Source organism: Megascapheus bottae, chromosome 7 (assembly GCF_031878675.1).
Source record: "Megascapheus bottae isolate mThoBot1 chromosome 7, mThoBot2.hap1, whole genome shotgun sequence".
In the NCBI taxonomy this organism is placed as follows: Eukaryota; Metazoa; Chordata; class Mammalia; order Rodentia; family Geomyidae; genus Megascapheus; species Megascapheus bottae.
The window spans coordinates 10,567,141-10,586,546 of record NC_143515.1 but is presented as its reverse complement, the minus strand read 5'-3'; the positions used below and the strand labels follow the sequence as shown (position 1 = coordinate 10,586,546).

Genomic DNA, 19,406 nt, shown 5'->3' with positions numbered 1-19,406 from the left:
TGGCTGAATCCCATCTTCCTAGCCTTGCATCCCATTTACCTATGCACCACAGAGGAGCCAATATTCCAAACTAACCTTCTCTCTCCTCCACTAACCTCCACACCCTGCCATTCCCCTCAGGATGAAGTTCAAAATCCTCAACCTCTTCCTCCTTCTATCTTTTTTTTCCCAGTCCTGGGGCTTGAACTCAGAACCTGAGCTCTGTCCCTGAGCTTCTTTGTGCTCAAGGATAGCACTCTACCAGTTGAGCAACAGTGCCATTTCCGGCTTTTTACCGAGGAATCAAACTCAGGGCTTCAAGCATACTAGACAAGCACTCTACCACTAAGCCACATTCCTGGCCCTTCCTTCTATGTTAATACTTCCCTGTTGGGGACCGACTGTGGGGTCAGTAACCTTGGACCCACACAATTGTGTACACAAGGAAGTAGCTCTTATGATTTTGGGCTGTGTCAATAGCTTCTCATTTAACCTATTTGGGACTTGATTGCTTCTCATTTAACCTACTTGGGACTTGATACTGTTTGTACGAATGTAACCCCTGGCAGTTCCCGAGTTTAAAGAAGTGTATTTAAGGTCAGAACTTGAAATAAACTGGGCTGTAGTCTTTACCTAGGCTGCAGACCTCCCGGACCCCATCTGTTTGTCTCTCTTCTGTTTTTTCCTAGTCCCTGCCCCCTATTTCAGGAATCCCAATTTGCGAACCCTGGTTTTCTGCCGGCTGGCTCCAGCACTTCCCTGCAGTCAGTTACCCATCAATTACCCTACTGCATGAGACTGTCTTCCCCAGCCCTGTACTTTGGATCATTCTTAACTCCTGAACCAATCAAGACACCACTTGTTAAGACAAGGCTGCTCTGGCAGTTGACTAGGGCCTCTTCTGACTCTTCATTGGCACTTCTCACTTGTTTTAGTTTGCTTTGTTCATTTCCTCCACAAAACCGTAAGTTGTGTCTGAAGGAGAACATTAGCTATATAGTTTGACATCTATCCTAGAACATAGCAGAGACATATAGTAGGCATATGGCTCTATCTATCTATCTATCTATCTATCTATCTATCTATCTATCTACCTACCTACCTACCTATCCATCCATACTGATGGCACTGGGGTTGAACTCAGGACCTCGTGCCCGGTAGGCAAGCACTCTTCCACTTGAGGTATGCCTCTATCCAGTTTTGCTCTTTAGTATATTTTACAGTGAGGGTTTTATGTGTTTTGTTCAAGGCTGGCCTTGGGGTGTGATCCTATCTCTGCCCCCTTCCTAGCCATAATTACAGGTGTGCAACTACACGTTGCACATAGCTGGCCTCCAAACACAATCCTCCTTTCTCAATCTGCATTGTAGCTGGCAATTTGTTACAGCCAAATTGTTGACTATTTGTACAATGAAAGCCAATATTTATTGAGTGCTTGCTAATTTTTTTTGGGTGGTTGTGGGGCTTGAACTCTGAGTCTGGGCACTGTCTTTGAGCTCTTCAACTCAAGGCTACCATCCTACCCCTTGAGCCACAGCATCACTTCTGTTTTTCTGGTGGTTAATTGGAGATAAGAGTCTCATGGGCTTTGTGTCCTGGATGGCTTTGAACCATGATCCTCAGATCTCAGCCTTGCCACCAGCACCAGCTGTGCTTACTAATTCTATCATTATATGCATTACTTCTTTTAATCCTATAAAATCATGAAAACAAGTATATTATTCTCAAAGTACATACATTGTGAAGAGCAGATTTCCGTATGTTAGAATTACTGGGTTTATTTCTTCAGCATGAGCCAGTGAGGAAGGGTCAAGTTGAACAAGGCTTTTATGTATACATACTACTTTTAGAGCTTTCAAAGTGTTTCTATCCTCAGAGAACTAACAATTGTAAGCAGGTGTTTTATATACAACCCTACTTAGGAAGAGATAATTATTATATGCTGACTGCAGATATGAACTGTAGGAGACATTCTCCCCCTCCCTGAATTCTTAGCGTAAGAATGTACCTGCATAGTTCCTTGCCCTAAGGTCACTAAGCAACTCATGCCTGCTTGTATTGATATGTAAACATCCTACCACCTGACCTACCCTGAGCAGTACCCCAACCCCCTCTTGCCTCTCCTGAAGAGGCATATAAACCCCTATGTGAAAAATAAAATTCGCAGCTTGATCAGAATGCTTGTGTTGCTGCCTTCTTCGTGTCTCCTGTCCCTTTCATTCCTCCCTCTAGGTTCTTGGCCCTAGTTGACGTCCCGCCGGATGGGACAATGAACTAGCAGAAATGTAAAATAGGTTTGAAGAACAATCTGGGTTTACCTTTGAAGTCTTTTTTTTTTGCCAGTCTTGAGGCTTGAACTCAGGACCTGTGCACTGTCCTTGGGTTTCCTCAAGGGTAGGGATCCACCACTTGAACCACAGCACTACTTCTGTTTTTTTCTGTGTAGGTGGTACCAAGGAACTGAACCCAAGTCTTTGTGGCAAGCACTCTATCACTAGACCGAACTCCCAGCCCTACATTTGAAATCTTAAATATACATACCCTTTGGATCCATCAAATTCCACTTGAGGGAATCCATTCCAAAGACAGACTTATGCATGTCCCCCCACTCCAAATCTGTGTATGAGGAAACTAGTTCCAAGATTGTTTGCAATAGGGAAAAGGAAGGTCTTTGCTAAATGTTTATTAATAACAGAAGAACCTTGCTGATAAAGAGAGTGAGAAAGATCTACATGTGAGAAGACTTTTAATATATGTTTTTTAAAGGATGAAATGGGAATTCCATATGGTATTGCATTCTCTCTTTCTCTCTCTTTATATATATATATATATATACACACACACACACACACATCTATGTTATATAAACATATACACAGATATATGTATAGAAAAATGTTGGAAGGACCGTCATCAAATTATTTCAAGTGTTTCCTCCATTGCTAATAATGATTGTGAGAGGCACCATACTTCCTTCAAAAGACTCCTATATGGGTTAAATATCAATTTTAGTAAAAGAATAAAGAAGCCAGGCACCAGTGGCTCATATCTGCAATCCTAGCTACACAGAAGGCTGAGAACTGGAGAACTATGGCTCTAGACCAGAAAATTTCACAAGGCTCCATCTCCAAAAATAACCAGAAAAAAGCAGGGCTGGAGGCATGGCTTCAGTGGTAGAGCAGCAGGCGAGCAAGTACAAAGGTCTGAATTAATCAAACAAACAAAAAACAACAAAACAAGGAATAGAAGACCAGAGGGAGAAAGTACTACACATGTCTGTCCATCTCACACATATAATAAAATTGCTGGACTGTGAGTTTGGCTGAGTGGTAGAGTGCTTGCCTAGCATGCACGAAGACCTGGGTTCATTTCCTCGATACTACCTACACAGAAAAAACCAGAAGTGGTGCTGTGGCTCAAGTGGCATAGCTCTAGCCCTGAGAAAGCCCAAGGATGGTGCTCAGGTCCTGAGTTTAGTCCCTAGGAGTGGCAAAAAAAAGTACTAACATACCATATATGGGGGGTTATATTATGATTCCTTGATTTATTGAGACCTGTTCTCCATTTCATTGCCTTATTCTTCATTTAATGAATGTGTGACATTCCATTCTAAGAATGCACATACTAGATATTTAGGCTGACTTCAAGTTTTTCCCTATGATACATAAAGCAGTAATAATTATTCTATGCTTTTATTTGTCAGTATTACACAGATTCTTAGTGATAAATGGACTTATGGGGATGACTGTTACAAGCTCTTAAGACCTCTTAACATATTACTCCAACACCACCCCAATTCAAACTAGCAACATATAAAACTTTTCACTTTATTCCATCTTTTCAATGCTGCTTATCTTGCCATTTTATAGGGGAAAGGTGAATTTCCAATTGCCTGTTTCTAAGTCACATCTTTGATTACTACTAAAGTTAAATACTTTTGTATTTTTCTCTTTTCCACCTTTTCTTTCTAGATCTCCCTATTAAAGTATTTATCATTTTCTTATTCCTATCCAGTGTGAATGTGTCTATATGTATACTGAATACTGTGTATCCTGAACCACAATACTTAACACAATATTTAAGTCTTATGGATTTTTTTGTTCATTGTTTATGTTACAGCAACCTTTCTGACACCTGCCTTCACTTTATGCTTTTTGTGCAAAATAATATTTTATGTATTCAGTCTATAGATACTTTTTTAATTTTATTTTTTGCCAGTCCTGGGGAATGAACTCAGGGCACTGTCATTGGGCTTTCTCAAGGCTAGAGCTCTACCATTTGAGCCACAGCACCACTTCCAACATTTTTTTTCTACATATGTGGCACCAAGGAATCAAACCTGGTTCTTTGTGCATGCTAGGCAAGCTCTCTACCACAAGGCAAAACCCTAGCCTCTATAGATACTTTCTATATGACTTTCTTTCTATTTTCTGGTGGTACTGAGGTTTGAACTCAGGAGCTCTACCACCACCTACTACTCACTGAGTAGTAGGATTTAGGTCATAAGCTACAAATGCCTAGATCTTCTTTTGATGTTAAAGTTCTCTACCATATTTGTCTTTGTCTTCACTTTATATCACAGGTTGCTTGGTGGGTTAGAAGACATGATAAATCAAAGATAATTTTATTTCCACTAAGTATTTTTATTCTGTATACAACTCAAGAATATCAATACAAGAAATGCACAGCACATGAAGAAACTGTCACAGAATTTCCAAGGAAAAATAAATCCATGTTCAGTTTCTTTATGCTGCTTTTGGAACTTTGAGGTAAAGTAGGCAAAAGCTAGGATAAACAGTGCCTCCCACAGCCTGCAGAGTAGGAGCAGTGATGTCTACGGGACGTGTGTGGACTTCTATGGGTCTGTTTTCACAAATGTGACTAATAGAAAAAATTTACCATCCCATTTACTTTATTCAATGATGTTAATCTAAGCTATTTTTTAAAGACCACTTAGTCTTTTTTGCCTTTCAACAAAGATTCCCCTGACTGATTTTTTTATTATGGAAATTTTTCAAATACATAATAAAGCAGAAAAATAGTACAATAAGTCATATATCCTTCAAAAGTCTTATCTAACTTGAGCAATTATCAACTCACAGCAAATCAGTGTCATCTACTCCCTTACTCCCCCAACTACTCCCACCATCCAGATTATGTTGAAGCAAATCTCAAACATCTTATCATCTCCTCTGGAAATATCTCAAAATAGAAGAGAGGTCTTTTAAGGAGACTGAATCTATTTAGCAACTAGAAAGCCTGATATGTTGCTATCTAGATAATCATGGCTGTTACATTGCCAGAAAGCAATGGAGTTCCATTTCTATTGTCACATTTCTTTTGTGTGGGCCATTTCACTGAAATCTGGCTTCTCCACTAGGATTGTTCTTGCTACACCCCTAGTTCCCAAATTCAGTGGTTACCTGTTCCCCAGTATGGGGAGGGGGCAGGATGGATCAGTTCTAGGATTTCTCTCCAAGAGCTAAAATCCACAGATGCTCAAGATTCTTATATAAATGACATGGTGGCTAGCAGATAACCTATATGAATCACCCATAGTGCAATGTATGGACTATGCTAATACTGTATAGGTTAGATAGGAATGGCAAGAAAAAAGTTTCTCTGTATTTTTTTAGTAGAGGCTAATTCCATGAATTGAGAATTGTAGATACCAAGGGCCAAATGTGTTTCATCCATTTCTTCCCATATATTTTTATCGTAATTAATAGAAGGGTTACATTATATTCACCAGATAGAGGGTGCATTACTTCACATACATTGATACCCTTTCTCATGTCTTGGGACCAAGCCATTTTTTTTTGGTAGGTCATAGGACTTGAAATCTGGACCTGGCCATTGTCCCTGATCTCTTCAGCTCAAGGCTACTGCCCTATCTCTTGAACCACTCCCTGTTTTCTGGTGGTTAATTGGTCACAGACTTTAGTGCACAGGCTGGGTTTGAACCGAAATCCTCAGATCTCAGCATCCTGAGTAGCTAGGATTACAAGTGTGAGCCACCACACTCGGCTGTTTCATCCACTTTTAACTTGATCTCAGCTTCCTACTGAAACTCTTGTTCTCCAATGGGGACAAGACAATCATTCTCTCTTCACCTCCTCCACCCACTACCTTTCTGTTTCTCTCTCCAACTTATTTATTTGGGAGTCGCTATGATGGAAAAGAAGTCACTTAATATAGGATTAAAATGACATTTTTCTTCGGCTTCAGCTGCTAAAGGAGACTCTCACATGACTCTGAGTGTTTTCAAACAATTCTTCAGTTCCATGTGTCCACTCATCCTCAAGGAGCTACAAAGGCCAACCCAACGAAGGCCAGTTTCATCTCCACTTAAAAGGAAAAGTACTGTTTGAAATTTATTAATTTCTAAATTGACAAAGCAGGGTGAGAGACCAAGAAGCAGACATACCTCATCAAAGACCCTGGAAACAACATGCTTGTCCAGTACAGGGACATAGGTAGGACTGTGGGGCACTGCAGTCGCAGCCAAAGCATCCATGATGGTGAGTTTCTTGGCCACCAGGCTGTGTGTCTGGAGCCATGTTGCTGTGGACATCCCCAAGGAACTTAGAAACACAAAATTGTGGAGCTTAAAAACTTACAAACAACATGATGGACAACAAGCAACAATATAACCAAACTTGTCCTTGTGAAATTAAAGCACTCACCTGCAAACTTGGGTCTCTTCTTCCATTGATTTTCCTAATAATTTGTCATCCAGATACTCCCTCACTGTCAGTAAATTTATTCCTGTGAAAGGGGAAATGGAAGTTTCACATTTCACTCATATATGGAGTTTATATCAAAATTTAAAAGGGCCAGACCTCATCAGTTCCAACATGACTGAGGGCTAAGAAATGAACTCCAAATCAGAGACTGTGTTTTGATCTGCCAGGGTGAGTTCTCAGGCAAGATTCATTTGTGATTTACACTAAAGACCAAGGAACAAAAGAATATGCATTGCAGTTGCTGAGATTTTTTCCCCCATGGAAGACTCAGACATACTCATTCTCTCTTCTCCAGAAAACACATTCTCTAAGTTTTCAAGAACACCATTAATCAATGATTGTTCACCGATGACCTCATTAGATTCCCTCCCAACTGCAGAGTAGACAGCTTTGACCAATCCTTTAGATGTGATCAATCTGTTCTGCGTTTGTTCAGCTCTGTGTGGAAAAAAACAAGGATTCTACTTCACACTAATAGTTTGGAGATTTAATGTATATGTTTACATACACTTGAATTTATTAATGGAAAGGAATGTTATGTCATTGACTGAGCAGCACCTAGAAGAAGGGGTTTGGGTCAAATGCCTAAGAAATCATATAGTTTTCATCGTAAGATAAGTCCCTTAAAGACTACATGAAACACAAGCTTCATGAAACCAAAGAAATACTGAAACAGGAAATACAAACTACTTGAAACTCAGGAAATGAGCAGCTCTGAAGGAAACATGGTTGAGCAAGCTATGAGGAGAAACAGCGGGTACACATTTGTTACTTGAGTGCTTCCTGTTACTGACAGGGATTGTAATCTATTATTTGTTACCTATTTGAAATACACAAAAAATCCCACAAGATCTGAAGTTTAAAAATTTATCATTTTAAGAATAATTGTAAAGCCAGACTCAGGTGGCTTACACCTAGACACCTATAATCCTGGCTACTCAGGAGGCTAGGATCTGAGAACTGTAGTCCAAAGCCAACCTGGGCAGGAAAATCTGTGAGACTCATATCTCCAATTAGTGACCAAAAAGTAAAAAGTGGAGCTATGATTCAAGTGGTAGAACATCAGTCTTGAGCAAAAGAAGCTCAGGGACAGTATCTAGGCTCTGAATGGCACACACACATAAAATAATAATTTTAGGTAGTTGCTTGTAGCTCACACCTATTATCCTAGCTACTCAGTAACTCTGACAGGCTTGTTCAAAGCCAGGCCAGAAAGGAAAGTCCAAGGTATCTCTTATATCTTATATTATATCTCTTATCTTATATCTTATCTCTAATACCAGAAATGGAGCTATGACTCCAGCGGCAGAATACAGATGTAAGTAAATAGCTAATTGGCAGCATCCAGGACCCAAGGTTAAGCCCCGGGCCAGCACAAAATAAAAAAAAAAACTAATTTTTAAAAATGGCCAATAGTAAATTGAGTTGTACCAGTCACATTTTCCTCCCATTTAGCCCCACAACTAGAAAAGGAGTTCAGATGGCTCCCCCTGTGAATAAAGGGATGAAACTAAACCACTATGAGGTAGCAGAGTTCCAAAATGAAAAGCCCAGACTGGCAGCAAAGCATTACTACTAGCACTGAAGTTACAGCTCCGTGATCGATAAACTCCCATGTCCAAGTCTAGCCATAAGAAAACTGAGTTCACCAAAGTGGCAGGCCTGATTTACAAAGGTGCCGTTGTATAAGAAGCAATCTAGGAGTATTTTAAGCATTTTTTTTGAAAAGCTATTTCTAGCCAGCTCTTTCAGAAGTAGACGCAATGAGTATGAGGGTGGCTGGGCTTTCCAGAGAGACACTCTCTTAGGCTTGCCTTTGTTACTTAATGCATCGTTCCAGTTGCTCCAGCCTTTGGACAGGCCGTCCTTAATGTCCTTCATTTCACTGCAAGCTGAGCTCTTGGGAGTGGACATCTGGCTTCTAAGCAGGCTAGTTTTGGTTGATTCTGTTGGTACCAAAAGGAAACCAGATAAGGGAATCTGAGATGGGAGGAGATACTTAATTATAAACTATTATTTTATTGGCTCCTTAAAAGAAGAATGCAACTTTCATTTCCTAACACTCAGGTCAGATATGGTCTAGTCATAATTTAACACTTCAGTAATGGCTTGCTCTCTTTTTCTGAATGGAAGTTATGGCCCTCTTGGAAAAAAAATCCATTTCCAGGGCCACTAAGATGGTTTTAAATAGTTCCTTACAGTTGTGGAAATGAGGTCCCTATTTTCTACTGGTTCTGAGTCAGTTTGGGTGGTGAGGGGTGGAGGGGGAGGGAGTTTTTCATCTCCTGAAGGCACAACATGTCACTTCCCATGTGGCCCAGCCATCTTCAAAGCAGCAATCATTCATGGAACTCTTCTCATAGCTTTTATCTTCCTGGTTTTCTCTTCTGGCACCAAATGGAGACAGTTTCTACTTCTGAGGGAAATCATGGGATTACACTGGAGCCATCTAGAAAATGCTGCCTTCAGGTGAATACAATGCAATCGTGAGAGGGATGGTTCATCATCTCCAAAGGTGGCAGAAGTCAGTGTTAACCTCTCCAGCAAAGATGCTTTAGAAATCCTGATTTCATTTTTATTACTATTTTTCTATTTATTGATTTCTTTCTCTTTATAGAAATTTTGGCCACCACCGTTGCTGTCTGGGCCATTATAGACATTATTTTGAACTCTCTGATGTTCCTTTTAACTAGCAAGCAGAAAATGATCAAATATTGACCGTCTGTGTACTTTAAAAGGTAAAGAGACTGTGGACAAGGCATCTTAACAACTTTTCATATTTAATAATAGATATGTAGATTATAAATGTGTTTTTCATAGTTTAGAGGCACAAAGACCCAGGCCTCATGTAAGCATTTGTGAATGAAATGTGCCCATGTTTTCATTAAGAGGGGATTTACCTTCTCATGCAAGAAGGCAGATAACTGGAGTAATGTTTAGCTACGAATCTTCAAATGGTTGCCCAGGTTAGTAATACCAGTGCACTCTCTACACATGGAGAGAGGAGTATGCTGTGTTTCCAGGCAACAAGAGAGTTACAAAGAATTGACTGTCTCTGTTAATAAGAAAGGTAAATTTTCTTGGGAGTTATGTTTATAAAAGAAAATAATCAATGATTCACATGAGGCAGAAGAACTTCTGCTACGGACTGTACTGACAGCCACCTTGATCAAAATTATGAGGCAGAAGCAATAAGATATACAGAACTTCTCAAAGTCCTCAAATGCAACACTGTTCTGCATGAAACAAGGAAATGAAAAGAAATGCAACATATGCTTGTCTGTCAACACCAAGTATCCCAAACCTGAGTGAAGTGATGAAAATGGCAAAAGGCCTCTAAAATGTTCTGAGAAGTATCAAATAGCAGCAGCTCTAATAAAATGCAGGCTCACTGTGGTAGGCAAGGAGTACTGGTAAAAGGGATACAGCCACAAAGTGGCTTGGTATAGGAAATCTGCTTGTCTCTATGGGCCTAAGACACTCCCCGCTTGTACAAAGACCTCAGAACCAAGCAGATATATTAAAAAAGTGTGACTGAGTTACAGCACATGGGCTGTTCCAGGATCCTAAGGTCCCATGACGTTAAAACTCTTCCTCCTGTTATTAGTTTTCCTGATCCTGGCCATCCTAACTGGAGTGAGGTGAAATCTTAGAGTTGTTTTGATTTGCATTTCTTTTATGACCAGAGATGTCAAACATTTCTTCATGTGTCTATAGGCCATTTTTATTTCTTCTTCAGAGAAGACTCTCTTTAAGTCTTTGGCCCATCTTTTAATGGGATGGTTGTTACTTTGGAGATAAAACTAATAACAACAGATGCTGGAGGAGATGTGGCCAGGAGGGATCACTACTACACTGTTGGTGGGAGTGCAAACTCGTTCAACCACTATGGAAAGCAGTATGGCAGTTCCTCAAAAGACTAAACATAAGCTCCCCTATGACCCAGCAATTCTACTACTTGGCATTTACCCAACCGTCCAGAAACAAAGACATACTAAATCCACTAGCACAATGATGTTCATTGCAGCACTATTTACCATAGCAAAGATATGGAACCAACCCAAATGTCCCTCAGTTGATGAGTGGATCAACAAGATGTGGTATTTATACACAATGGAATTCTATGCTGCTGTCAGAAAGAATGACATCACTCCATTTGTAAGGAAATGGAAAGACTTAGAAAAACTCATATTAAGTGAAGTAAGCCAGACTCAAGGGAACATAGGCTCAATGGTTTCCCCCATTTGTCATAATCAGTAGAAACCTTGGGCTCTCCTAGCAGAGATCTACAATAGAACAAAATCTAGAGACATTAGGACAAATTGTATGACACTAAATGTAAGGACCTCCAGGATAAGGAAACAAAAGCCATATAATGAGTGACTGTTGTCCTTAATGTACTATGTTATCTCTCATCTCTTTTGCCATCCCTTGGTTATCTCATATTGTTACAATATTTCATCTTGTTATCTGACATATGTGCTTAATTGGTTATTTGAAAGAGGATAGGGAAGGGGGGAAATCAAGATAAGCAGGGGGAGGGTGGGAGGGAAATGGGGACCATGTCATAAGAAAAGGTATCAATGTTTGTGAAGTTATGCACCTTCTATCTAGTGAATATAATGTAACCCTTCTATTAATCACAACAAAAAAATTAAAAAATAAAAAAACAAACTCTTCCTCCTTCCTTTTTTTTATGTCAGTCCTAAGGCTTGAATTCAGGGCCTGGGCACTATCCTTGGGTTTTCTCAAGGCTAGAGCTCTACCACGTGAGCCACAACACCACCTCTGGCTTTTTCTGTGTATGTAGTACCAAGGACTCAAACCCAAGGCTTCATACATGCTAGGCAAGTATTCTACCACTAGGCCACACTCCAAGCCCTCAAACTCTTCCTCCTTTCTAGAGACATTGGGGACCTTCAATGGATAACAGTGGCCATAAAGGCATTCCTATATGCTAACTTTAAACAGAGTGACTGCTTCCTAACTTAAATATTCAAATAAGATTCAGAATCCTGAACACAAAAGACAAAATATCCAAGGTCCTAAAAAAAAATTCATCCCATCAAGAACCTAGAAAATCACTCCTTGAATAAGGAGAAACAAAGTAATAAAATTATGCCAACATCAATTTGAATAAGAGATTAGAATTACCTGACAAGGATTTAAAGAATCATCCCATAAAAATGCTTTAATGGTTAATTACAAATTCTCTTGAAACAAATGAACAAATAGAAAATAAAATTGATTATTAAAAACATTTGTAAGTTTGAAAAAGAAAGGAGTTAGACACAAAACACTGATATCAAGAATTGAAGCAGGGGACAATAATACAGATCTCACAGGGACTGAAAAGGTATAATGAAGGTTGCCTCATAAATCTGACAAATTAGAAGCAACATGCCAATCAATTCCTCCAAATCCACAAATTTCCAAAAGTCAGACAAGATGAAATAGTAGATAAGGATTATCTTAAAACTATTATGGGCTGAGAGTTCGGACTAGTGGTAGAGTGCTTGCCTAGCATGCACAAAGACCTGGGTTCAATTCCTCAGGCACACATACAAATAAAAAAGCCAGAATTAGTGCTGTGGTTTAAGTGGTAAAGCTCTAGCCTTGAGAAAGCCCAAGGATACTGTCTAGACCCTAAGGTCAAGCCCTGAGGCTGGCAAAAAAATTACCATTGGTTCATACTTGCAATCCTAATACTCAAGAGGATAGATTATAGACATGGAGAATCACTGTTGGGCACTCAAAACAGTTTATAGAACTTTATCTCCAATACAGCCAGTAAAAAGCCAAGCTGGATGTGTGGCTCATGTGGTAGAGTCCCAGTTAAGCAAGCAAAAAGCCACCCAATCAAGTATACCCTGAGTTCAAACCGTGGAATCTAAAGAAACACGAAGTTATAGAGAATTCGTGTGTAAATGTAATTCTAGCACTCAAAAGACTAAAGTAGAAGGATCATGAGTTTAAGGCCTGTGCTACCTTGAAAGCTTCTGTTTCAAAAATTTGTAGATGTAGAATTTATAAGGAAAATTTTCTTTAAAATGAAACCTCTAAGTCCGAATGGCCCCTTGACAACTTTACCAAGCATCAAGAATTACATCAGTTTACCCTTCTATTAGTCACAATTTAAAAAAATAAATAAAATAAAATTTGCCACCAAACAAAAAAAAAAGAATTACATCAGTTTTTCTAGAAATAAAAGAGAAGAAATGGTTCTCAACGCATTCAAGGAGGACAGTATCAAACTTGGTGCCAAACCTATTAAAAAGAAAGAAAGAAAACTGAAAGCCACTAACTTGTATAAAACCCCTAACTTCATATAAAAATTCTCAGCAGGGGGCTGGGAGTTTGGCCTAGAGGAAGTGTGCTTGCCTAACATGCACAAAGACCTCGGTTCGATTCCTCGGTACATATACATAGAAAAAAGCTGTAAGTGGTGCTGTGGCTCAAGTGGTAGAGCTCTAGCCTTGAGAAAAGTCTAAGGACAGTGCTCAGGCCCTGAATTCAATTCCCAGGACTGGCAAAAAAAAGAAGTTACATCAATTTCCACAACTAAAAAGTAGTTGAGTAGGCATTCAAATAAGCCCTAAAGGAAGACATACTATTTTCATGATCAGGTGAATTTGCAAACTGATTTATAAGGATAATGCAACTCCTAACCAAATTTCAGAAAGTTAAACATATACGATATATCCTCAAATGTATACAGACACTTCAGACCTTGGAAAAACTGAAATGTTTTTGAAAGAAAAGAGACTAGAGTGGAGGAAATCGCTGTATCTGAGATTACAACTCACCATGCTGACTTCATTAAGACAATGTGATATTGTCAGAGAAGCAGACATATTAATCAGTGGGTCAGAATATATAATCTATAAACCCAGGAAAGAAAAATTGACAAAACAGACCTCATAAAAATTAAAATCTTTTGCTTAGCAAAATATGCTAAAATGACAAGCTGTAGACTGGGAGAAATATTTTGCAAATGCCATATAAGACAAAGGTCTGGTAACAGAATATACAAAGAATTCTAGAAACCTAACAGTAGAAAACAAAGGATTTATTTAGAAGATGGGCAAAATACTCAACACAGATCTTTCACCGGAGATGATCTACAGATGGCAAGTAAGCACATGAGAAGTTCAACATCATGAAGAGTTAGGGAAATGCAAACTAAAACAATGATGAGATATCACACAAATATCAAAATGGCTGAAATAGAACAATATTACAGCACCTCATGCAGGTAAAGTCATTAACTGGAAGGTAATTTTCTGAAACATCGAAACATTCAATTATGTTATTTGGCACTTTAGATAAATATCCTAAATAAGTGAAAGCATATGTGTATATAAACTTGCACATGTATGTTCACACCCTGTGTTATCTGTAATAGCCTCAAACTGGAAATATTTCAGCTGTCCTTCAGCAACTCACCAGTAAAAAGGAATAAAGCACTGATAAAGATGAAAACTTGTATAATTTCTAGGAAGCTGTGCTAAAAAGAAAAAAAACAATCCCCAAACATTGTTATGTACTATAATCCATTTATGTAACATTTTTTGAAAGGGTAACATGTTAGATATAGAGAATTTAATGATTCCCAAAGCTTAAGAACGAGTAGGCAAAAGAAATGGAAGTATGGGCCAGGAGTTTGGCCTAGTGGTTGAAGTGCTTGCCTAGCATGCATGAAGACCCGGGTTCGATTCCTTGGTACCACATACATAGAAAAAAGCTGGAAGTGGTGCTGAGGCTCAAGTGGTAGAGCTCTAGCCTTGAGAAAGTCCAAGGACAGTGCTCAGGCCCTGAGCTCAAGCCCAGGACTGGAAAAATAAAAAAAAAAAAAAAAAGAAATGGAAGTGGTTATAAGAGGCTTTCATGAAAGGATCTGTGGTGATGGAATTCTTCTGCACCTTAAGTGTGACAGTGACACAAACTTACACACATGACAAAACTACAAATGGAAACAGTTGGACATACATACATAAACATACACAAATGAGCATAAGAAAAACTGGGACAATCCGAATAAAACATATGGGCTTGGACCAATATTCACATACTAGTTTCAATATTTGTAGCTAGTTGTAGGATATGATATGAACATGGGGAAATAAGCTAAAAGGGTAGGTTTATGGGATCATGGCAGTGTACAATTAATAAAAATTGCAATTGAAAGATCTTTTGAAAAACTGATAGTTTGACAGTAGAATGCACAGGATCCTGCAAAAATAAACAACTGCCAAGTACCAGTGGCTCTTGCCTATAATCCTAGCTACTCAGGAGGTTGAGATCTGAGGTTCAAAGCCAGCTAGGGAAAGAAAGTTCACAAGACCCTTCATTAACCACTAAAAAGAAGAAGAGCTGTGGCTCTTCTAGCCTTGAGCTAAAAAGCTCAGGAATAGTGTGAAAACTTTGATTTCAAGCACTAAAACTCCCACACAGAGACACACAAAACAACAGCAGGGTACAAGGGGTTCATGCAAGTAACCCTAGCTACTTGGGAGGCTGAGATCTGAGGAACAGGATTTGGAGCCAGCCAAAGCAGAAAAATCTGCAAGACTCTCTCCAATGAATGAGTAGAATCCAGACTGGATGCACAGCTCAAAGTGGTTGAGGGATAGCTGAGCGTGAAAAAGCCAAGTGAGAACACAAGGCCCTGAGTTCAAGCTACAGTACTAGCACAAAACAAAGCAAAAGGAAACAAAACAAACCCTACCAGGGCAGGGGTTGCTAAAAAATAAAGTGGGAGAAAAACAGGGGAGGGAGAGGGTAACAATGTTCAAGGAGATTTGTACTCACTACCTTAAGTATGTAACTATAACCCCTCTGTACATCACCCTAACAATGAAATAAAGATTTTAAAAATACTATGAGTTTTCTTTGAGTCTCTTTCATTGAAGTAAAACCAATAAAAAGGCCAACTGATACCTGCATGGAGGATTTTCTTTTTCTGAATGTTTTCATTTGGAAAATCCCATGGTACTTTCAATATATTTAAGGGTGAGGTAACTGCTGATTCACCCCCGGCTTGAGGCTTTGCACTGTCTTCTGGGATTGAAACCATTGCAGAGATTTCCTTTTGATGCCTGCTTTTAGATGAAAAAAAAAATAGATCAAGGAAGGGAAGGAATAAGAAAGGAAGAGAAGAAGATTTCCAACAAGAAGAAGTAAGGCAATATATTAATACTGAGCACTGCAAACTTAAATAAATTAGCACTCCCTCTTTGAGTTAATATAAGAATAGTTATGGAAGGGTGACACTGTTCAAAAAAGAAGTGAATATATTACCTGATTTATCTAGCTGTAACTCCTCTGTACATCACCTTTACAATAAAAATCAATTTAAAAAACAGCAATAGTTATAGCCAGGTGCTGGAGGCTCATGCCTGTAAATCTATTGACTCTGGAGACTTGACATATGAAGATTTCTGTTTGAAGTCCATGACAGTCTTAAAGCTGAAAGTAGTCTTGTGGCTCAAGTGGTAGAGTGCTATCCTTAAGCAAAAGCAGCTCAAGAACAGAACCCACGTCCTGAGTTTGGGCCCTAGGATAAGCACATGGGTGCGCACACACACACATCTAATAATGTTATGTGGCCCATGAATTCTTGCACCAGCCCTCTGCAGTTGCTGCCGTGTGTGTGTGTGTGTGTGTGTGTGTGTGTGTGTGTGTGTGTGTGTGTGTGTGTGTGTGTGTGTCCTGACTCTGGGGCTTAAATTCAGGGCCAGGGCACTCTCCCTTTCATTTTTTGCTCAAGGATAGCCCTTTACTATTTGAGCCACATCTCTACTTCCATCTTTTTGCTGGTTAATTGCATATAAGATTCTCAGACTTTTCTGACTGGGCTAGCTTTAAACTTCCACCCTCAGATTTCAACCTCTTGAATAACTAGGATTACAGGTGTGAGCCACCAGCATCCAGCAGAACCCAATTTCTTTTTCTTTTCTTTTTGCCAGTCCTGGGGATTGAACTCGGCCTGAGTGCTGTCCTTGAGCTTCTCTGTGTGTTCTATCACTTGAGCCACAATGCCACTTTTGTCATTTTCTAAGTAGTTGGGTTTTTTTGTTTGTTTATTTTTTTACAGTCAGGACTTTCCTGCTTGGGTTGGCACTGAACTGCCACCCTCAGATCTCAGCCTCCTGAGCAGCTAGGATTATAGGTGTGAGCCACCAGCTCCAGGATAGAAACCTATTTATTTAACCAAAGCAGCAACCAACAAGCTCTTCTAAAGGCTCCTTGTCTTGGATCTCCCATAGCAATAAGAGAACATGAAGAAATGTCCTGGAGATAATCTAGATCTGGAGCAATCCAGAAATGCTGGAGTATTTTCCAGCATTTCTCTCTTTGAAGCTCTGAACACAGCAGCAACACAAAGGAAAATTTCTGGAACAAACTCAAGCACCATTAACTGCTCTCCTCCTTCCCAGAGCCCCACCCACCACTCCTACTAGTGACTTCATCTGCCATAATCCTTCTGTGTGCCTGAACCCGTACTATGTGGCCCTTGGCAGAATGGACAGAGCTTGTGTGTACAAAAACATCATCCCCTCCCTCCACCCCCCCCTGCCATCCCATTCTCAAAATCTTTCAAGAAAGATGGGAGAACTATTGGAATTTTTTCACCTATGAAAACCCAGAAAATTTTGTTAACCACAGTCCGCCCTGTCACTGTTTGGGCTGAGGGCCCTAGGTGGAGAATATAAAGTACATATGCCCACTGATACACATTAATTACTCTCCTTCCTTAAAGAAAAGTCCTAACATAATAAACTATGTAGTTATTTCACCAAAAATCTCTCAGAGCATTTCAGAGGGAGGAAGTATCCAGGAGAGTTGGAAGAGCCTAAGAAGACCCTGAGTGATAGGGAGATGAGGCAAAACCAGCTCACTTGCTGTCTCCTTCCTTGTCTGCATTGTACCACCAATCCATGATTAAGCACTCTGAATACAGGCTTTGCACCTTCTGCAGGTCACTGTACCCTTGCTGCATTTCCTGAACCAAAAGAATCAGATCTTCATTCTGAAATGAGAAATAGGTTACCAGGCTATATAAGAGTTCAGATTTCAAGCACTTTACACAAAACAAACAACCTACACTAGGAAAAGGATTCAATTTCTTGCTGCTCTTACATCATTCCATTTTTAACCAGCCCCATGGACAAGCCATTTCACATATAATAAAATTGGATATATAGAAAGTGTAGTGCTCGAGGGGGTAGGGAGAGGGAAATGGGAACAAAAACATGAGAGGGGGTGTCAGTGTGTGAGAAGAGGGTACCTCTGTCTGGCGTATGTAACTGTGACCCCTCTATACATCACAATAAAAAAGGAAGTGTACTGCTCGAAAAGTTTTGACATTCACATCTGTGCAATCATTATGAATAAGGTCATGCCATTTCATCACTTGCCAGAAAGTTCTCTTTTGTAAACCTGTCCTCCTTCCCAGATCCCAAAGAACTACTCAGTGTTCTGTCTCTACACATTAGTTTTGATATTTTCTAGAATTTTATATAAATGAGATTACCCAATGGATACCTTTTCCTTGTGTGGCTTCCTTCACTCACACAATTATTTTGAGATTTTTCTCATGTTCTAGTGTGAATCAACAGTTCATTTTTTTTTGCTGGGTTGTTCTCTATTACCTCTCAAAATGTACTCATTCATTCACTCATTGATGGATAACTGAGCCTTTTCCAAGTCATTATAAATAAAGCTAGAGATATTTGTGTTCAGGTCTTTGTATGGACATTGGCTTCCGTTGCTTTTGAGTAATGTAAGAGTGGAATAATTAGAGTAATTGGAATAATTGGTAATTTCAAGCTTTGGGATAAACTATCAAACTCCTTTCTAACTAGCAGTAATAGTTTACATTTCCACCTGTAATGAATAAAAGGTCCAGTTACTGGGGCTGGGAATGTGGCTTAGTATTAGAGTGCTTGCCTAGTATGCATGAAGCTCTGGGTTCAATTCCTCAGTACCACATAAACAGAAAAGGCTGGAAATAGTGCTATGACTGAAGTGGTAGAGTGCTAGCCTTGAGCAAAAAAAAAGCTCAGGGTCAGTGCCCAGGCCCTGAGTTTACACCCCATGACTGGCCACAAAAAAAGAGTTCCAGTTCCTCCACATCCTTGCAAATACTGGGAAGAGTTAGTTCAAATTTAGCCATTCTGATATTGTGCAACAGTATCTATTCATGCTTTTCAGGTATGTTGCTCTAACTGCTAATGATGTTAATTAAGCATTTGTTTCTGTTCTTATTTATCATTCATACATTATTTTTCGAAAAGAAAATAGCAAATTTTAATGAGGATATATAGAAATTGGAAAATTTTTACATACTGATAGCAAAGAAGTCATTTTAGAAAACTGCCTGGGCATTCCTCAAAAATTAAATATATATTTGAAAATATAACCAAGTAATTTTCTCCTAACTATATACATTAACGAAACAAAAATCTGTCTGCTGTTCAGAACATAGCAGTGTTGTTCGCGACTAAAGAGCAGGAATGAATCACATTTCCATTACATGTTTACAGTCCAAATAAAATGTGGCTATAGAGGGACAGCATTAAGTACTAGGAAGGAAGGAAGCTTTGACAGATACTACAACAATGGTCCTTGAGAACGTTATGTTAACTTGTAGGAGTGAGGTACAACAGGTCAGATACT

At 39.3% G+C, this 19,406-nt stretch overlaps 1 protein-coding gene across 7 annotated transcripts in view; it reads right to left on the bottom strand.

Annotated features, from left to right (window-relative positions):
- The window catches only part of Vwa3b (von Willebrand factor A domain containing 3B), a 197,238-nt gene that overhangs the window by 89,960 nt on the left and 87,872 nt on the right, over positions 1-19,406 (bottom strand). For 5 of the 7 annotated variants that reach the window (XM_090336461.1, XM_090336458.1, XM_090336460.1 and 2 more), the window contains 5 exons: positions 17,627-17,757; positions 15,666-15,826; positions 8,540-8,671; positions 6,666-6,747; positions 6,407-6,563 (listed from right to left, as the gene is read on the bottom strand). In XM_090336461.1, coding sequence (XP_090192587.1) covers positions 6,407-6,563; positions 6,666-6,747; positions 8,540-8,671; positions 15,666-15,826; positions 17,627-17,757 — 663 coding nt within the window. The remainder of the gene's footprint in view (positions 1-6,406; positions 6,564-6,665; positions 6,748-8,539; positions 8,672-15,665; positions 15,827-17,626; positions 17,758-19,406) is intronic. The other 2 variants (XM_090336459.1, XM_090336462.1) reach the window with 2 other exon arrangements.